The sequence below is a fragment of the Neofelis nebulosa genome, chromosome 6 (assembly GCF_028018385.1).
Source record: "Neofelis nebulosa isolate mNeoNeb1 chromosome 6, mNeoNeb1.pri, whole genome shotgun sequence".
Classification (NCBI taxonomy): Eukaryota; Metazoa; Chordata; class Mammalia; order Carnivora; family Felidae; genus Neofelis; species Neofelis nebulosa.
The window spans coordinates 55,156,401-55,177,995 of record NC_080787.1 but is presented as its reverse complement, the minus strand read 5'-3'; the positions used below and the strand labels follow the sequence as shown (position 1 = coordinate 55,177,995).

At 38.3% G+C, this 21,595-nt stretch overlaps 1 protein-coding gene across 13 annotated transcripts in view; it reads right to left on the bottom strand.

The window, feature by feature from the left end:
• Positions 1-21,595, bottom strand: part of MLIP (muscular LMNA interacting protein) — a 245,275-nt gene that overhangs the window by 71,926 nt on the left and 151,754 nt on the right. For 9 of the 13 annotated variants that reach the window (XM_058734280.1, XM_058734281.1, XM_058734291.1 and 6 more), the window contains 3 exons: positions 14,802-14,867; positions 14,635-14,718; positions 14,464-14,523 (listed from right to left, as the gene is read on the bottom strand). The exons of 2 other annotated variants lie outside the window; for them this stretch is intronic. In XM_058734280.1, coding sequence (XP_058590263.1) covers positions 14,464-14,523; positions 14,635-14,718; positions 14,802-14,867 — 210 coding nt within the window. The remainder of the gene's footprint in view (positions 1-14,463; positions 14,524-14,634; positions 14,719-14,801; positions 14,868-21,595) is intronic. 2 more of the 13 variants (XM_058734285.1, XM_058734283.1) reach the window with 1 other exon arrangement.

Sequence of the window (21,595 nt, the reverse complement as noted above, 5' to 3'; positions counted from 1 at the left end):
AAATTTTGCCTTATTTATTGATTACATCCATTCATGGATCATAATGGACCCTCGTGTGATTTTTGCCATTTTCAAAATGTACACGGAAGTCTCTACCCCTCTCACTTATTTTGAGCTTCCCAACTCCAAATGTATTCTCATCCATTCCATTCCACTCTCAAAGCCATTCCTAGACTTTGCCTTCACAAATAAAATGGGAAATCTGTGAAATTTCAATTTTTAGCATCCTACCCTGAGAACTCTAGCTCCTATTCACCACTTGACTTCTCAAATGTCCCCAGTGCAATGTCCCTCATTGAGACTTCGAAATTAATGAGCTTTACCAGTTCCATTGTGGTGTTATTACCTCTTAGTTTACATATATTTCATATTCTCAGTTGTTTTAACACCTTAATTTCTCTTGCCTCTCTCTCCCCTTGTGACAAACTCACCTTTAAAAGAAAGCAAAAGAAAAGAAAACAACAACCCTGGATAGACTTTATCATCCATTTTCTCTAAACTTGAGAAGCAAAACATTCCTGAGGAAACTCTCAACCAAGCTAATTGATTTCATTATAAATTAATGGTCATTAGCCTTAAGTGAGCATTTAATTCTGCCTAGTGAGCCCATAATTTTTCTCTTGTAGGCCCACTTTCCCACTTTTTGACATGAGATGGCCTATTTGATTCATTCATCTCCTTAGTAAATACTTACTGTATATCTACTGTGTGCCAGGAACTATTCTACACCTTGTATCTTATCAGTAAACAAAATAGACAAAGATGCCCTATGCTTGGTAAGCTTACATTCTAGCAGGAGAGAAGACAAACAATATAATAATAAATAAGTTAATTGTACCATATGTTAGAAAAAAATCATACCGCATATTACATCGTATGTTTACAACAACAACAAAAGAATAGAAATAATTTGAAGCCTCAGGTAATATATTCCTCCAGAGAAAATCTTCTTTGTTTCTGCCAAATAGCTTACTTCTTTTAGACAACCCAGATACTAAGAAGGTCAAGAGTGCTGAGGGTTTACAATTTCAAATAGGAGGATCAGTCTAGAGAAGGTGACATTTGGGCTAAGATTTGAAGGAACTGAGGGAGCTGGAGATGTGAACATCTAAACAAAGAGCATTTCAACTAGATGGAGCAAATTAAAAGTGCTCAAAGATAATTTCCACATCTGAGAATGGTGGTTCAAGAACTCAAAGCAATCCTTCCAAAATAGACAAAAGATGGGTAAAATATTCAAAACAATATTGACATATTATTTATTAAAAATGTCAATGAACTAACAAGAGAATAAAGAATATTCTCTTTATATTCTCTTTATGGGGGCAAGATAAGGAGAAGATGGAAATCCAAAGAGAGGACTCAAGTATTTGAGACCAGCTTTTGACCTAGAGATGTTTGACAATAACGATGAGTTGCTCGAGAAGCTGATCCAAACTTTCGACAATTTCAGAGATGTAGGGAGATAAAAGTCAAAATCCATGACCCACCAAAATTAGATTGAGCCCCAGGAGTAAGACTGATCTCGAAGACCTCATATAGTCTTCAGCTTGGCCTCAAACCATTGACAACTGTTTATAAAAAATTAACCCAAAACTTTAAATTAAATTAAGTTATCCTTCTTTGCTAATGCTCCTGGTGTCTAATAGAAGCAAAGAAAAGACTATCCATAGTATGATATCATATTAGCCCTCAAATAATTTATTTAAATAAACTTCCAAGTAGCATATCCAACACACAATCGGATTCAGATACACAAACAGGTAAGACAATGTGAAAATGGGCAGAAGTAAAGAACAACCAAAAAACACCCACAGAGAATCCAGAAATTTCTTTTCTTTGAGCCAGACCAAAAACAACCATACTTAATCATGCTTCCTTTGAGATAAAAGTTAAGCTTGCGAATGTTTACAAGGAACTAAAAACTATAAAAAGTGACACAACTGATTTGAAGAAAGAACAAAATGTGCCAAGGCAGGAGCATGCCTGGCACATTCGAGGCCACGGCAAGGAATCAGGCAGGGCTGGGGTGTTGTGAGGAAAGCAGGAGAGCAGGGGAGGGGCTGATGGAAGGTTCCAGAGACTAGAGCATAGAGGCCCTTCCAAGAACTTGTAAGGACTCTGGTTTATAGCTACAGAAAATGTGTAGGTACTGCTGGTTTTAAGCCGAGGGGAGCCATAATCTGACTTATGCTTTAAAAGGATCTCACTCTTTGATGTGTTCAAAATGAATTACAGTGAGGCAAAGGTTGAAGGGGAAAAACTATTGCACTATCCAGCAAAACATGACGATGGCTCAGCAGGACAGAAGTTATGAAATAATCATATTCTACATGTATTTTTAATCGATGGCAACAGGGTTTCTAATAGAGATGTGGAATATGAGAGAAAGAGAAAATTAGAACTTGACACCAAAGTTTCTGGCCTTGAGCAAATGGAAGATGAGAAGTCTATAGATAGACATGGGTAGGCAGGATATGGAATAGTTGGGGTTTTTTTATGTTTGTTTGTTTGTTTATTGAGAGAGAGAGAGAGCACAAGCAGAAGAGAGAGAGAGAGAGAGAGGGAGACACAGAATCCGAAACAGGCTCCAGGCTCTGAGCTGTCAGCACAGAGCCTGACACGGGCTTAAACCTACGAACTGTGACATCATGACCTGAGCTGAAGTCAGATGCTTTACTGACGGAGCCAACCAGGCGCCCCTGGAATAGTTTTTGTGCGAAGAAATCTAGACTAAATTTTTCAGATATTGATTGGAAATCTAAATGAAAATGGAGAGTGGGTATTTGGGAGCTGGAGTTTGGGAGATAATCCTGGACTTGAGATGTAAAGTCGAGAGTTCTCAGCATACAGTTGATCTTCAGAACACCAAAGGAGTAAATGTAGAGAGGAAGGAGAAGCCCAAAGATAGAGTCCTGGAGCACTCCAGCATTAATAGTTTGGGGAAGAAGAGGAAGAATCTTCAAAGGAGCCTAAGAAATAATACTGATGAGTGAGGTAGGACAAAAGCTGAGAGAGCAGGGTGTCCTAGAAGGCACTAGAGGAATGTGTGACAAAGAGGAGGGAGTATCACCTGTCTCATTTTCTGTGGGTATGACAGCCCGACCAGGGCTGAGTTTATAGTAATGGGAACCTGGGGAAAGTAGTTTGGGTAGCGCAGTGGGGGCAAAGCCTGAATGGAAGGGTTTATGAGGGAATGAGAGAAGAATCGAAAGCAGAACACATAATGGTTTTCAACTTTTCCTTTTTCAAGCTCTTCCCCATCATATGGTTGCTTTTTAATCTCAGTTAATAATCTTAAACCTTTCTTCACTGAAAAGTATTAGTTATTGAGTAACTAAAAATATGAGTTACAAAATTCTTCATTTTGCCATCAGCCACCTACAAACATGCTTTGCACCTGTATCTGACATGTCCTCTGTTTTCTGTCCTATTACCATAGTGGACATTCCCAGATTTTTTTATTTGAAGTTTATTTATTTATTTATTTTTATTCAGAGAGAGAGAGAAAGCAAGCAAGCGGGGGAGGGGCAGAGAGAGAGGGAGATAGAATCCCAAGCAGGCTCAGCACTGTCAGCCCAGAGCCCGATGTGGCGCCTAACTCACTCAGGAACCATGAGATAATGACCTGAGGTGAAATCAAGAATGGGACGCTTAACCTACTGGGCCACCCAGGTGCCCCTCCACCTTTTTATCAAAGGACATTTATTTTAATCAGGCTGTAAGTTCCACGTCCTTCTGAGGACTTTTCATCCTTCAGGGTCTCCCTTTCTTTTGCATAATCAGCACCTCCCTCTAGTGCATCTACCCCACTAGCATGCCAACTTGCTCTTGCCATTTTCAGCTTTAAAAAGCAAACCAAAAGTTCTTCTTTGACCTGTTCCCCACCCTCCCAGACCCAATCTCCTTCCTCCTTTCACAGCCCAACCTTTCAAACTGGTTGTTTTTGTCTGTGTGTTTGTTTTACATACTGTGTCTCTGCCTTCTCACCTCACAACACTTTCCAACATCAGAGGTGAGGAGAGCAGAGGGGTAATGTGAGGGATCAAAATGTGAGGGTGGTGAAAAGAAGTATCTGTGAGGACAATATCAAGGTGGTCCTTCAGCTTGGCTGGGGAGAAGGGGACAGTTAAGCATAGGTTTGGTCAACTCCTGATGCTTTTCTCAGGGAAGACAATGGGAACAGCTATTTGAAGGAGAGTCTGGAAGGTACCGGGGTGGGAGGGCAAAGATGAGGGATACTGTGACCGGGGTGGTGGGAGCGCGGTGTGGGAGAAATGGTTGACATCAGATATTTTTTACAGCCTGAGACTCATGTTCCTTCTGTTCTTCATAAAACATAAACAAATGACAAAACTCAGCAGGACTGGTAAATCCTAGGCACCAAGCTTTAGTATCTGGCATCTCAGGCATCAGGCATATTTGCAGCCAAGGTAGCTTATATGCTCAGAGAACTTTGAGTCCCCAAGGAAAAACAGTAAGACATCTGAAAAATGGAAATACTGCAGGAAAAAACAATGGTTCAGTCATTCCTCTCCCAGGTTTTTACCCAAGAGAAATGAAAGCACATGTGCGTACAAAACCTTGTTGATAAGTGTTCTTAGCAGCTCTGTTCATAATAGAACCTAAGTAGAAATATCCCAGTTGTCCATCACTGGTGAATAGTTAACATATGGTACAACCATACAATGGAATACCACTCAGCAGTGGAATACAAATGAACTATTGATACATGCAAAAACATGGATGAATCTCAACTGCCTTGTCAAAAGACTACATGCTGTATGATTCTATTTATATGACATTCTTGCAAAGGCAAAAGTATAGAAACAGAGAAAAAATCAGTAGTTGTACAGAACTTGGGTTACAGGGAGGGATGTACTATAAAGGAGCACAAGAGAACTTTTACATTTGATGGAAGTGTTTTGTACCTCAGACGTGATAGTGGTTGCACAACTGTATTATGCTTTGTGAAAATGCATAGAACTATACACTGAAAGGGTAAATTTAACAGTGGGTAAACTATACCTCAATAAACATTACTTTTTAAAAAAAAATAATGTTTATTTATTTTTGAGAGAGACAGAGCATGAGCAGGGGAGGGGTAGAGAAAGAGGGAGACACAGAACCTGAAACAGGCCCCAGGCTCTGAGCTGTCAGCACAGAGCCAAACATAGGGCTTAACTCTGGAACGTCGAGATCATGACCTAGGCCAAAGTCAGATGCTTAACTGACTGAGCCACCCAGGTGCCCCTAAACATGGCTTTAAAAAGGAAAACTATAGGGGCACCTGGGTGGCTCAGTTGGTTAGTCTGACTCTTGGTTTTGACTCAGGTCATGATCTCAGGGTTTATGAGTTCAAGCCCTACATTGGGCTCCATGCTGACAGTGGGAAGCCTGCTTGGGATTCTCTCTCTCCCTCTCTCTCTGCCCCTCCCTGACTTGTGTGCTCTGCCTCTCTCTCAAAATAAATAAATAAACTTAAAAAAAAAAAGGAGAACTATATCCAACATAATAACACAGGGATTAAAGGACAGAAGAGACACACTGAACAAATTCTAGAACTGAAATATCACATCAAGGAATCCCCTTGAAGGAATTAGGAAACAATAAATAGAAAAAATATATATAAAGATTCAGACTTAAAGAATACAGAAGCAAAAGTGACAAAATCACTTTATGAGTCCCAGGAGGAAGAAACATTTGAAAAATTAGTGACTAAAATTTATCCTGAATCTGAGGAGCAGAAAAGATTGAAGACTTCATAGGAGAAGTCACAGAGAGTACCAATCCAGATAAACAAGAGAAAAAATGCATACTTGCATTATAGGAAAAATCAGTAACATTATAGATAAAGATAAAATTCTATAAACCAAGAAACAGACTCTTAATTCCAGAGAACACACTGATGGTTACCAGAGGGGAAGGGAGTGGGGGAATGGGTTAAATAGGTGATGGGGATTAAGGAGGGCACCTGTCATGATGACCACTGAGTAATGTATAGAACTACATTGTATACATATTCGGATTCTGTATCTCCCTCTCTCTCTGTTCCTCTCCTGCTTGCACTCTGTCTCTTCCTCTCTGTCAAAAATAAGGATTAAAAAAAATTAAAAATGGAGCGGCTCAGTCGGTTGCGTGTCCAACTTCAGCTCAGGTCATGAACTCGCTGTTGCCTAGTTTGAGCCCTGCTTTGGGATCTGTGCTGACTTTGAGCCTGGAGCCTGCTTTGGATTCTGTGTCTCCCTCTCTCTCTGTTCCTCCCCAGCTTTCACTCTGTCTCTCTCTTTCTCTGTCAAAAATAGATAAAGGTAACAAAAATTTAAAAAAAAAACCCTACAATGTTTACCTAAAACTAGTATAACACTGTATGTTAACTATAATGGAATTAAAATTAAAAAACTTAATAAGAGGTAAGAACTGGATAGCCAAAAAAAAAAAAAAAAAATCTAAAAGATTACAGAGCCCCTCTGTAAGCCACCACTCTGTAACAGAGGAGTAAATATCATCCTGGCAAAATACTTTACAAATATGTTGTTGAAGAAAAAGAACCAAGGGAAAAAAAGTGCTGAAGAGATGGGACCTATACTTTTCTGTTCAACAGAACTATAATTTAAATGAAAGGGCAAAATAAAGATATTCTCAAAAACATAGGCCATAGAATCAACACAAAAATACCTTGTTGTATATAATTTTCAGCAAGATTCTACCAAAGAAAAAAAATAAATCTGGGAGAAAGCTATGCATGTGTGAGAAATCAGGATCTAAATAAAGACGAGATCAAGAAACATAACCATAAAAATTCAGTTAAAAAAGTCAAAACAATACTAAATGATGTCTGTGTGTATCTTAATTAAAAATGGATGGAAGGAAAAAGTGCTATAGTATTTTCCTAACTTTAAACAAAGATATTATAAGCTTTAAAATTAATAGGAAAATAAACATAATTATTACCTTTGAAAATGTATGTGTAACTAAGAAAAGTAACAAAAATGTAAGGAAAATAGTCAAAAATTAAAAAAATTCAAATTAGTAAATGTCAAATATAGAAGGAAAGCAGGAAAGTAAAAAAAAAAAAAAAAAAATTAAGCTCCCAGGTAAATAGACTTTTGGATTGAACAAACGTGAAATCCAGAAATAAGTCGTTCTGAAAATAATAAGATGAAAGGGGACAAGAAGATTTTTAACTAGTAGAAAATAGTAAAAAATAAGGAAAAAAGTAATAGAAAATGGTGACAAAAGCTATATCTAAGAAAACATGATATAATATATATATATATATATATATATATATATATATATATATGTATAAAACCTACCAGGGGTCACCATTTTCTTACTGGATTAAGAAGAACAACCTCAGATTCAAAAGGATTATATATGCTGGTAAAGGTAATAAAATCAAAAGGACGAGAATGAACACCAACACATAAGCAACAGCGATGTAGCTTCAGAATATACAAGTCAAACCTAATAAACACTACTCCAGCTTTCTCTTTGTCTTCCTCTTGGCAGAAGTTACCACAATTACATTCTCTTCAGTACTGTCCTCTTGTAGCTTCCATGTTACCACACTGTTCTGATTTTCCTCTTACAACAATGGACATTTCTTTTCATTGTCCCCTTTTGGCTCCCCGCCACCTCCTTCATTGGACGTGCCGTGTTTTGCTCCTTGGAGCTCTGCATAGGGCTCTTGCAACATTATGTGCACGTCATCCTCGGCTCCCTCCTAGCTCCAGACACAAAGTTTAAGTCTCTCCGATACGCATTTCAAACTCAGCGTATCCAAAATGAACATAACCCTCTTCCCTCCATCTCACCATGCCTTCCACATAGTCGTCTATGCTCAAGGCAGAGTCCTGGAGCCCATCCACGATTCTTGTCTCATTGACCACTCACATCCAAACCGACAGAAAGTCTAAAATGTCTCTCACAAACCCACATGCTTCTCTCTAGCTCTCCTGGGCCCACCCCATCCAGGCCGTCCTCACTGACAGCCCTCGAACCTCAGTGGCCTACTCACAGTAGCCATCATGATCATTTCCATATGGCCTCATATTATTCCCCCATGTTTTTATATCTTCCCATTTTCCTGGAAATCCAAACTTCACACCATGACAAAAACAAGCATACCTTGTTTTATTGTGCTTTACTTCATTGTTCTCTGTAGATATTGTGTGCTTCACAAATTGAAGGTCTGTGGCAGCTCTGTGAACCCCAAGTCTATCAGCACCATTTTCCAACATTTGCTACTTTGCGTCTCTGTGCCACATATTGGTAACTCTTGCAATACTTCAGACTTTTTCATTATGATTATATTTTCTATGGCAATCTGTGATCGGTAATCTTTGGTATCACTATTATATTTGTTTTGGGGTGCCACGAACAATGCCCATTTAAGATGGCAAACTTAATCTATAAATGTTGAGTGTGTTCTGACCGCTCCACCAACACCCATTCCCTAATACCTCTCCCTCCTCTTGGGCCTCCCTCTTGCCCAAGATGAACGTTACTGAAATTAGGCCAACCGAAAACCCTACAATGACCTCTATGTGTTCAGGTGAAAGGGAGAGTTGCACATCTCTCACTTTGAATCAAAGCTAGAAATGATTAAGTTTAGTGAGGAAGGCATGTCAAAAGCCAGGATAGGACAAAAGCTAGACCCCTTGTGCCAAACAGCCAAGGTGTGACTGCAAAGGAAATGTTCTTGAAGGAAGTTAAAAGTGCTGCTCCAGTGAACACATGAGGGATAAGAAAGAGAAACAGTCTTATTGCTGATGTGGAGAAAGAGTTTGTGATCTGGATAAAAGACCAAACCAGCCATTCACATTCCCTTAAATCATAGCCCAATCCAGAGCAAGGCCCTAACTCTCTTCGATTCTGTGAAGGCTGAGAGAGGTGAGGAAGCTGCAGAAGAAAAGTTGGAAGCCAGCAGAGGTGAGGAAGCTGCAGCAGAAAAGTTGGAAGCCAGTGGTTCATGACATATAAGGAAAGAAGCCATCTCCATAACACTAAAGTGCCAGGTGAAGCAGCAGGTGCTGATATAGAAGCTGTGGGTCATGCAGAGGTCCAGCCGAGGTAATTAATGATGGTGGCCATACCAAATCACAGATTTTCAGTGTAGATAAAACAGCTTCTATTGGAAGAAGGTGCCAGCTAGGACTTTCATAGTTGGAGAGGAGAAGTCAGTGTCTGGCTTCAAAGCTTCCAAGGACAGTCCGACTCTTCTGTTAGGGGCCAATGCAGCTGGTGATTTTAAACTGAAGACTATGCTTATGGATGATTCTGAAAATTCTAGGAATAATTCTTGAGAAGTAAATTAGGCTCAATTTACTTTGGCTGTGCTCTATAAACAGAACAACAAGGCCTGGATGATAGCACATCTGTTTATAACATGACTTACTGCACATTTTAAGCCCACTATTGAGACCCACTGCTCGGGAAGAAAGATTCCTTTCAAAATATCACTACTCATTGACAAAGTACTTGGTCACCCAAGAGCTTTGATGAAGATGTTCAACAAGATGAATGCTGTTGTCATGACTGCTAATATAACATCCATTCTTTAGGTCATGGATCAAGGAGTAATGTTGACTTTAAAGTCTTATGTCATTTGTAACAATATGGATGGACCTAGAGGGTATTATGCTAAGTGAAATAAATGAGACAAAGACCGTATGATTTCATTCATATGTGGAATTTAAAAAACAAATGAACAAACAAACAAAAGCAGCAAAAGACTTTTAAATACAGAGAACAAACTGATGGTTGCCAGAGGGGAGGGGGAAGAGGGAAGGGCAGAATGGATTAAGGGGCGTGGGAGATACAGGCTTCCAGTTATAGAATGAATAAATCACCGGAAGAAAAGATACAGCACAGGAAATACAGTAAGTGGTACCATAACAGCATTGTATGATGACAGATGGTAGCTACTCTCGTGGTCACAGAGCATAATATATAGAATTGTCAAATCATGATGTTGCAACCCAAGATTAATGTAATACTATGTATCACCTCTGTTGCATTTTTTTTTTAAGCGGGGGGGAAAAGAAAATTTTCCGGAAAGGATTCACCATTCTTGGTATCTTTAAGAATATCCGTGACTGGGGCGCCTGGGTGGCGCAGTCGGTTAAGCATCCGACTTCAGCCAGGTCACGATCTCGCAGTCCGTGAGTTCGAGCCCCGCGTCAGGCTCTGGGCTGATGGCTAGGAGCCTGGAGCCTGTTTCCGATTCTGTGTCTCCCTCTCTCTCTGCCCCTCCCCCGTTCATGCTCTGTCTCTCTCTGTCCCAAAAACAAAAATAAAAAAACGTTGGAAAAAAAAAAAAAAAAAAAAGAATATCCGTGACTCATGGGAAGAGACGAGACTATCAACATTCACAAGAGTTTGGAAGAAGTGGATTCCAACCCTCATAGATGACTTTGAGGGGTTCAAGACTTCCGTGGAGGACGTAAGTGCAGATGTGGTAGAAACAGCAAGAGAACTAGAATTAGAAGTTGAGCCTGAAGATGTGACTGAAATGCTGCCAGCTCATGATGAAACCTGAGTGGATAAGGAGTTACTTCCTATGGATGAGCAAAGAAAGCAGTTTCTTGAAATGGAATCTACTACTGGTGAAGATGCCAGGAACATTGTTGAAACGAGAATTAAGGAATTAGAATAGGACCTAAACTTAGTTGATAAAGCAGTAGCAGGGCTTGACAGGATTGACTCCAATGTTAAAATAATTTCCACTATGGGGACAATGCTGTCAAACAACATCACATGCCACAGAGAAATCATTCCTGAAATGTAGGCTTAATGGATGTGCCACACTTCACTATTAATTTATTTTATTTAATTTTACTTTAAATGGTTATTTTTTAAATTTATTTTGAGAGAGAGAGGAAGAGTGCTGGTGGGGAGGAGCAGAGAGAGAGGAGAGAGAGAATCCCAAGCAGGCTCTATGCTCAGCCCAGAGCCTGACACGGGCTCAACCTCATGAACCACGAGATCATGACCTGAGCCGATATCAGAAGTCAGATGCTTAACTGACTGAGCCACCCAGACACCCCAACTCACTATCATTTTACATTAATAAATTGCCACAGCCACCAAAGCCTTCAGCAACCACCAACCTGATCAGTCAGTAGCCATCAACATCAAAGCAAGATCCTCCACCAGCAAAAAGAAGTGACTGCAGACGTGGTACAAATAGCAAGAGAATGAGCATTAAAAGTGGAGCCTGGGGGCGCCTGGGTGGCGCAGTCGGTTAAGCGTCCGACTTCAGCCAGGTCACGATCTCGCGGTCCGTGAGTTCGAGCCCCGCGTCAGGCTCTGGGCTGATGGCTCGGAGCCTGGAGCCTGTTTCCGATTCTGTGTCTCCCTCTCTCTCTGCCCCTCCCCCGTTCATGCTCTGTCTCTCTCTGTCCCAAAAATAAAAAAAAAAAAAAAAAAAAAAAAAGTGGAGCCTGAAGATGTGCCTGAATTGCTGCAATCTTATGATCAAACTTGAACAGATGAAGAGCTGCTTCTTATGGATGAGCACAGAAAGCGGTTTCTTGAGATGGAATCTACTCCTGGTGAAGATGCCGGGAAGACTGTTGAAATGACAACAAAGGATTTAGAGTGTGACCTAAACTTAGTTGATAAAGCTGTGGCAGGATTTGAGAGGACTGACTCTCGTTTTGAAAGAAATTCTACCATGGGTAAAATGCTATCAAACGGCATCACATGCTACAGAGAAATCATTCGTGAAAGCAAGAGTCTGTTGATGCAGCAAACTTCATTGTTGTACTATTTTGAGAAGTTGCCGCAGCCGCCCCAGTCTTCAGCAACCACCACCTTGATCAGTCAGCCACCATGAACATCAAGGCAAGACCCTTTACCCACAAAAAGATTATGACACACTGAAAGTTCTAAGGATGGTTAGCATTTTTAGCAATAAAGTATTCTTAATTAAGATAGGTACATTGTTTTTTAGACATAATGTTCTTGCACGCTTAGTAGACTATGGTATAGTATGAACATAAATTTTGTATGCATTGGGGAACTAAAAAATTGATTTGATTCACTTTACTGTACTATTCCCCTTATCGCAGTGGTCTGGAGTTGAACCAGCAATATCTCCAAGGTGTGCGTTAACTATCACTATCCCTCGCCCACCCTTCTCATCTGACACACTTCATCCCTGGCTCACTATACTGAAGCCATGCTGGCCTTCCCCTTCATGCACTCAAAGTTCCTTCCTGTCTCAGGAAATGTGCACATGCTTTACACCTCTGCTTGAGGACTAATCTCCCTGATCTTTCTATGGAGGATGCTTTCATTTTTGCTGTCAGCTTGAAGTCTACTTTCTGATCACTATAGCCAAAGTATCCCCCTCAGGTTCCCCTTAGGTTACTTTGTCTTGCTCACCATTATCTCCCCAATGCCTCACAGCACCAGGCCCACAGAAGGCACTTAATAAATACTTGTTAGAATGAAATAGTTATCTTAAATTTAGTTACCTAGAATATTTTTAATACTATGAGCATTAAATGTTTGTTAAATAAATCAATAATATATATTATTATTCACATATTACCACTTAAGTCTTATTTTTATTATAAAATATAATATAAAATATTTTTTTCCTTTTTTAAAAAAATGTTTATTTTGGAGAGAGAGAGAGAGAGAGAGAGAGGGAGCACATGCAGGGGAGGGGCAGAGACAAAGGGAGGCAGAGAATCAGTGCACATTCAGTGCTGTCAGTGCAGAGCCTGATGCAGGGCTCAAACTCATGAACCATGAGATCATCACCTGAGTTGAAATCCAGAGTCAGATGCTTAACCACCTGAGCCACCCAGGTGCCCCTAAAGTACTTTTTATATGTCTAACAAATGGAATCAAAAATATATTTTAAAATTTATATAGTCTCTGGCAAATCAATGTTTCATATTTTTAGATTAAATGATTTTTAGATTAAAAATTTTCATATTTTTAATTCATATTTTTCATATTTTTAGATTAAAGAATACACAATGAAATAGATAAATACAAAATCACAATTCTCCATTTGTAGGTACTCCCCACTAAAATATAATTTCTTAATATTGATGATTATAGGTTACTGAGTTTCTAAGTCATTATTAATGGATAATTGTCTATGATATTCTAATTAAAAATTACTCTTTTAGTTATAAGCAATTCTGTATATTTATTTTTTTAAGTTTATTTATTTATTTTGAGAGAGAGAGAGCACAAGCAGGGAAGGGGCAGAGAGAGAGAGGGAGAGGGAGAACCCCAACAGGCTTCATGCTGTCAGCACAGAGCCAGACACGGGGCTTGAACTCATGAACTGTGAGATCATGACCTGAGCCAAAACCAAGTCAGATGCTTAACTGACTGAGCCACCCAGGCACCCCAGAAATTCTGTACATTTAAAACCTGTTTTGGGGGTGCCTGGGCGGCTCAGTCGGTTGAGTGTCCAACTTTGGCTCAGGTCATGATCTCGCAGTCCATGGGTTCAAGCCCTGCGTCAGGCTCTGTGCTGACAGCTTAGTGCCTAGAGCCTGCTTCATATTCTGTGTCTCCCTCTCTCTCTGCCCCTCCTTCATTATTTTTTTTTAATAAATAAAATCTGCTTTGTATACACAATGTACAAGTTTTAAGAGGAACGTGAAAAAAGCATTAATACTAATTCCAAGAGTAAAAATAAGACTGACAAAAAAGAAAAAAATCCTGACAAGGAAAAAAAAAAAAAACACAGCCATTTTGAAAATGTGATGAGTAGATCTGTATTAAGCATTCAGAAAATAGTAATTTAGGGAAATGTAGTCTTTTATTCCAACAATTGAAAATGGCTACATTACAAGAAGGAAATAATTAAATACTCAATTACAACAATTAATGACTTAGTAGTATCCTAACCATCTAAAGCATCCAGGTTTCTGTCCCTCTGAGTCAAAGAACAATGAATAAACTTAGTCAACGAAAAGAAAAAAAATTCCAGGAATAATAACTGTGTCAAAAGTTCTTAGCCTGATGTAACTTCAGTCTACTTCCTTTTCCACTTCTGTAATTCTAAGTGATAATCAATTACTAACTACTGAAAATATGGTATGAGATAAGAATAAGCCACAAATTCTATATGCTGTTCTTAAGATGCTTTCTAAAATGCCAGCAAAAAGGACATAGTCTAATACTTTGACTTTCAAACTGTCTTGAACTTAAGCCATAGTTAGAAATAAATTTACTTTGCAACCCTGTACACACATACTTCTATACGTACAGGTAAACAAATTGAAACATATGTAAATAATACCCACTCACTACTTGGAACAGAGTCTGGTATTTTACATTCTTACTGTTCTTTTTTCAAAATGCTGGTTGATATTCAACTAAATTAACTTCCCAATTCACTATGGAGCCTCAACCTGCAGTTGAAAACTACTGATCTGCTAACTCTTAATTTTCAGTAAATTAAATTAAATATATACATACTTTCATTGTGTCAGAAACCAACAATGTCTGTGAGGAACTTGAAGGAGAATCAGAAGAATTCTGGGAAAAAAAAAAAAAAGGACAAGCCTATGATACATCTTACTCAAAAAGAGGAAAATGAAGAGAAGCAAAGCAAATGTTTGAATTGCACATTCTAGTCTAAGGCATTACCATAGACAAGGAATCCTGTAAGACCTTATCAATGGTAGCACAGAGCTCTTCAGTTTGCTGTCTGAGCTGTGCAGGGAAACAAAACTGGAAGAATTGAAACCAGTACTGAGTTAGCAATGAGTTTCGGGATCTTTGTTTCAAAAGCATGGGTAGTCTGAAGTCATTACCTCCAGAGGCGGGTCTAGTGTGTTGTCCTTGAAGACACTTTCAGTCTTGGCTGGCTCATCGAGTGCCTAGTCATAAATGAAATAGTTCTCATGTGAGGCTTTTAGTCAAATACAGAAGTAGTAGAAAAGTATCTTCAAAGAAAGCCCTGTAGTTCTCAACATCTCAAAAAAGAAAAAAAAAATATGTTTGAATCATTTGATGCGCTATTATTTGGCATGGAAGCATTTTCCATATTTGTCTAGTTTCTCCAACGTAATTAATATCTCCAATATAAGTTTCTGAAATAAAGAAAGGTGGCTGAGACTTTAAACATACAAACTTGAACTTGGACATCTTGTATATCCAAATGAGCCTTGTCCCCTTCAAAGAAGTCACCTTGGGAAGCCACACACAGAAACAATGATGTAGCCGTTTCTTATTATATTATAAAAACTGTCTGAGGAAATGCTTCAGAGCCAGTTTACAAAAAACATGCACACACAAGAAAAAAAAAACCTGCCTCATTTCTAAAAAATTTTAAATGTTTATTTTTGAGAGGAAGACAGAGCATGAGCAGGGGAGGGGCAGAGAGAGAGGGAGACACAGGATCCAAAGGAGGCTCCAGGCTCTGAGGTGTCAGCACAGAGCCCGACGCGGGACTTGAACTCACAAACTGTGAGATCATGACCTGAGCTGAAGTTGGATGCTCAACTGACTGAGCCACCCAGATGCCCCAAACCTGCCTCATTTTTAATCATTTATATCCAAAAAGTCTTGGTTACCTTATTTACCAGATTTGGACTCAAATGACACTCAAACCTCTTTTGAAACACACTTTTTTATTTATTGTGATGTACTTCAGATATATAAATGGAGAAAATAAGATGGCCCTCTATATAGTGTACCTACTCCATTGAGAATGAGAAGTAAAGCATTACAAAATATTAGAGGCCAGTATATATTTACTGGTTATTCATGTTTTCTTTTATATATTTGCTCATTGTTCTGTTGGGTGGTCTGATTTTTATTCATTTGTTGGAAAATGTGATATAATCTGCATGCAAAATACTTGTCAATTAGATGTCATGTAAACATCTTCAAAGTCTTGGCTCCCCTTTTCATGATTGTCATGATGTCTTTTGTCAACACATGTAAGTTTTCATTGCAGTGTGGTCAAGTTTTCATCATTTTCCGTTGTGGTTGGTGTTTCCTTTCAGAAACTCCTTCCTAATCTAATAAGTCACTCACTCCCTTGGGCGAGAGTCTTAAAAGTAGGGGTGTTAGATATGTGTTCTAAACCCTTCATGCCACAGTGGGGAGGTGGGGGTTCTCTCCCAATTGCATGAAGCTATGCCAGGATTAGAGTTTTTAAGGAGAGTGTGTTTCAGCCTGCTTGCTTGCTTTCTTTCTTTCTTTCTTTCTTTCTTTCTTTCTTTCTTTCTTTCTTTTTACCTGTTTTGATAGTGTCATTCATCCAGTGTGTTGGAGTCACTCACAGAATCTCTGGACTTCTCTCAGAGAAAGTGCTCCATGTATAGCTGTATATTGGGTGTGTCTGTGGGAGGAGGGAAGTTCAGAAGTCTCCGAGGTCACCATCTTGGCACCACACCTTTATCATTTCTCATATTTATTTGCATCTACCTACTTTAAAAAAAAATCAATTTCTCCAGAGAATGATCAGTTCCTACTCTCTTAGACTAAATTTTAGCTTTGATCTTCTTTGGCATACTCATATCCCATTTCAGTAATATCTGTTCACATCTTTACTGTTTCCTTCCTTCTATCATTTTTGGGTTTATCCTGATTTTCCTCATTGTATTCCTTTTGTTTCATATCACAAGTTAAAATATGTAGTGTGATCATTGCCATTCATTCTCAATACATCTTTAAATATTACTGCTAAGATTTCTTAGATTCATGGGTTATTTAAAAGTAGTTTTCCCTTTTAATTTTTAAAAATATGAGGATTTTTTCCAATTTCAGAATTCCCTACTAATTTAGTTATGTTATGGCCAAGGAATTTGTTCATAATAGTAAGTTGCTGTGAAGTTTGGGATTTATGGCATAAGACATAGTGTTTGTAAATATTTCATTTATATTTAAGAAAATATCTATTTTCTAGAGGTTGTCTGTGGGATTCTGTGCATGTGTGTGTGTGTGTGTGTGTGTGTGTGTGTGATCGAAATTATTCATTGTTCTGTTCAAATTATCTCTAGTTTTACTGGGCTTTCTACATACTTATTCTATCAGTAACTGAAAGTGTCATCATCAAATCTCAGGGAATTATAATGGGTCTGTTAATTTCTCCCTGTGATACCAGCAATTTTTGCTCAACATAGTTTGAAGCCATTTTATTAGCTACATTCATAATTAGAAGTATTCTTCCCTCATGAATTAAATATTTACCATTATGAAGTGACCCTCTGTCTCCCCAGTAATGCTTGATGTCTTAATATCTATTTTGCCTGATACAACCAAATGCTTTAATTAGCATTTTACTAGTTTATCAGTTTTTGCCTCTTTATTTTCAACATCCTGCATTCGAACATTAAAAATCAGTGGTTTATAAAAAGCAGATGTCTAGAATTCATTTTTTGATTCAGTCTCATCTCCATTGTTTTTTAATTAAAGAGGTTAACGTTTCTTTTATTACAGTTATTTACACATTTAAATGTTTCCAACATATCTGTTTTATTTTTGTTTCACTTTTTCTATTTCATTTTTATTCAATTTTTGAATGTTTTAACTGATTAAATTTTTGAGGTTTTTACTTACTCATTTTTCCCTCCACCAACTTGGACATTGTGGCAGACACTGTTAGGTGTTCACCAAGTACTTTGATTTTTTTCGAACACAGAAATACATTTCCTTGGTCTCAAGAGTTTAGGTATGAGCTTGTAACTAATCCTTGCTAAATAAATGTGAGTAGAAGTCATATACAACCTCTGTTAAGGTTGCATCTACCTACTTACCTCTGGCACAAGGCGGCTAGAAACAGATATGGCTTCTCTCTTTTCACCTTCAGATAACTAAGATGCAAGATGGAAGCAGGTTACATCCCCAAATCACTCAATTACTGAGGCTTATGTGAGAGAGCCAAAATGAACTCTACCAAACTGTGACATGGGAAGGAAATAAGCAATGATTGTGCTAAGCCACTGAAATATCAGGGTCTGTCCACTGTGGCAGTGAGTATGGCTTACATTAAAACTAATACAAATATTATAGGCTGGTTTTTACAAATTAGTCTTGGAAAGTTTTCCATTTGTCCTAAGGTCTAAACTAAGCAATACAAAATCTAAATTTAATTCACGTACTATACAAGAATACGTGTAGTCTTCACCCCCTACCCTGGTTTTTATGTTCCAGTTGCCTTAAATACATTTAATTATGCTACAAACATATCATCATGTTAAAATTTTTGCTTTAAACAGTTATAGGTATTTCAAAGGAATTTTTGAAAATTGTGGTTACCCACATATTTATTATTTTCCATGCTCTGCATTCCTTCCTGCAGTTCTGAGTTTCTATTCAACATTATTTGTCTTCAGCTTGGCAAACTTCCTTCAGCATACTTTGTCATACAAATCTGTATGATTAATAAATTTTACTTATAAAATTTATTTAATTTATAAAATTTATTAATAAATTTTTTTAGTTTTCTTTTAGTTGAAAATGTCTTCATTTTGTCTTCATTCTTGAAGGAATTTTCCCTGGCTACACAATTTAGTTTTCTTTTTCTCTCTCAGCATTTAAAGGTGTCATTCTGGGGGCGCCTGGGTGGCGCAGTCGGTTAAGCGTCCGACTTCAGCCAGGTCACGATCTCGCGGTCCGTGAGTTCGAGCCCCGCGTCGGGCTCTGGGCTGATGGCTCAGAGCCTGGAGCCTGTTTCCGATTCTGTGTCTCCCTCTCTCTCTGCCCCTCCCCCGTTCATGCTCTGTCTCTCTCTGTCCCAAAAATAAATAAAAAACTTTGAAAAAAAAATTAAAAAAAAAAAAATAAAGGTGTCATTCTGTTGTCTTCTGGCCTCCACTGTTTCTTAGGAGAAGTTAGCCATCATCGTATTGTTCTTCCTCTGTATGTAATGCATTATTTTCCCCTAATTGCTTCCAAGATCTCCTCTTTATATTTAATTTGTAGAAGTTGAATTGTGATATGCTCAGTCATGGTTTTCTTTGAATTAAACACTTTGGAGACTATCTGAGCTTCTTAAAAGTATACATTTATATCTTTTACTAAATTTGGAGAGATTTTGATTATTAGTTATTCAAATATTTTCTCTGCTCCATTCTCTCTCTCATCTCCCTCTGAGACTCTAATTACATTTTGATACCATCCTACAGGTCATTGGAACTCTTTTCATTTACTTAATTGTGTTCCCTTTTTATTCAGATCAGATCATTTCTAGCAATTCATCTTCAAGTTCACCAACACATCTGCTTCTCCAGTTTTATCTTAAACCAATCCAGGGAATTTTCTATTTCCAATATTTCCTTTTTCTTTTTTTTCTTTTTTTCTGTTTATTTATTTATTTTGAGAGAGAGAGAGAGCAAGCAGGAGAGGAGCAGAGAGAGAGAGAGACAGACAGAGAGAGAGAGAGAATCTCAATCAGGCTCCACACTGCCAGTGCAGAACCCGACTCAGGGCTTGAACTCACGAACTGTGAGATTGTGACCTGAACCGAAATCAAGAGCTAGCTGGACGTTTAAACAACTGAGCCACCCAGTTGCCTCATCAATATTTCATCTTTCAATCCTAGAATTTCCATTTGAGTATATTTTATAGTTTCTAGTTTTGGAAAGTCCTATATAATTCATTATTAACATATTTTCCTTTATACCCTTGAGAATAGCTTTAAAATCCTTGCTAGCTAACTGCAACACCTGGAACATCTTTGGGTCAATCTTTGTGACTTATACTTTCTCTGTGAGTATAGTTTACATTATCCTGTTCCTTTGTATGTCCAGAGATTAGAAATGTTTGTAGCCTGGCTATCTTGAATGACATGTTATAAAGACTCCAAATTCTATTATGGTCCCCTGAAGAATCTTTTTGTCACTGTTGCTTAGTTTTAGCAGATGGTTAATTTGGCTCCAAATTCTGTCTTCCTGCTGATGGGCAGCAGCTAGAATCTCCATTCAGGTAATTTATCCTTACCTCGACTTAGCTGGGCTTAATGGGCACATGTGTAACTCAGTGGTCATCCACGGGTATGGGCAGAGTTTATATGCAACATACGGGGCTTCTTTTCTGTGACTCATTCTTTTCCTGGCTTCTCCCCTCACTTTTTAGCTCCTGTGTAACCTTATGTTGTCTTCTCTGATTCCTCATTCGGTAAGTCTGCTGGTTTCTTGCTGAGTTTTAGTTGCTCCATGGTAGAGCTTCCCTTAGGTGCAAAACTCATAAAATCTCAAAAAGCATTCAATTCCATTATGTCTTTACAAGCATGGACTCTACTGCAGTTTCTACTGATCACTTGGTCCAGTACTTTTAAACAATTTTATTTTTTGTATTTTGCCCACAGTTTATCATTGTTATCCACAAGAGCTGGTCCAATTCAAGCTACTCTTCAATTTCTATAAGCATCATGAGGTAAACTAAGTTTAATTTTTCGGCACAAATTTTCTGCTAATAAGCAGAGATTATGTAAATTCAAATCTCAAACCCACTTCGGGGTAGGCTTGGGGTTAAAGATTCCTTTTTCCTACACTGAGTCCAGATTGATATAAGAATATTTGCTTGTCATTTCCCTTTGCAATTTTCTTCTTATCCATCTTGTAATTTAGAGGGTAACCCTTCAAAGATCCTGGCTTTATGAAGAGGAGGCAATTCCAGTCCTCATATCACTCAGCTCCAAATCTTTCTCTCCCTTCACTGAGTTCATAGTAAAACCCAATCCCCACAGTTAGTGAGCATGATACTGGCAGAATAACCAAACATTCTGAATTTCAGCTTGCTTTTGGTATTCGACCCATGAGGATTTCCCCTACTTTTTGTGAATTCAGCGTTATATTTGGGATGAACCACATAAAACTGTTGTATTCAACTGAAAATTATAGGCTGCCCTGTCCTCTTCTTTAGATTTACTTCTGTTCCTCACTTTTTCATTATCAGTCGATATATCCATTTCCTGACCAGAAAGTGTCACATCAGCTGTGGAACCATGGAATCTAAGGCTCAGCAGAATCAATTTTTCCTCTTCTAACAGAGCCAGTGATATAACAGACCCAGAACTATTAATCTTCACCAACAAGAACCATGTCCACATGCTAGTTGTCTTTTTGGCCTAGGATATACCTCCTAAGAATTCAGAAAAGTTACCTCTAAAAATAAGAATTTATCATCTTCTTATTTCAATAACTCACAAAGCAAAATATTGTCTGGAACTTTTCTTTGCAAAATTTACTATTCTGCATTAAATAACAAAATATAAAACATTGTCTATGATAACTTAATAGAAACATGTGAGATTGCCTCTTTCTTATCATAAGAATTTCTATTTCGCTTTCCTCCTTTGTCCCCTAAACTTACTAGTCATGAGCAATGAGCAGGAACAGAAAATTTTGTAAAGATAACTCCTAGCTGGTGTTCAGAGAGTTTAATTTTTCCCTGACACAGCGTTACAATCATCTATTTACCCTGTCAGTGAGTAAGGAGGAAGGGTCCCAACCTTACTGTTATAGGGATGGCCAAATACCTGACCTCTACCACTGGGCAGATGGAATCAACAACAGTTTATTAGTCACATGTACTCACAGCCCAGGGGAAGGGAATGCTGCACAGCACGCTCAGCCACATGAGGGTTGTGCTCAGG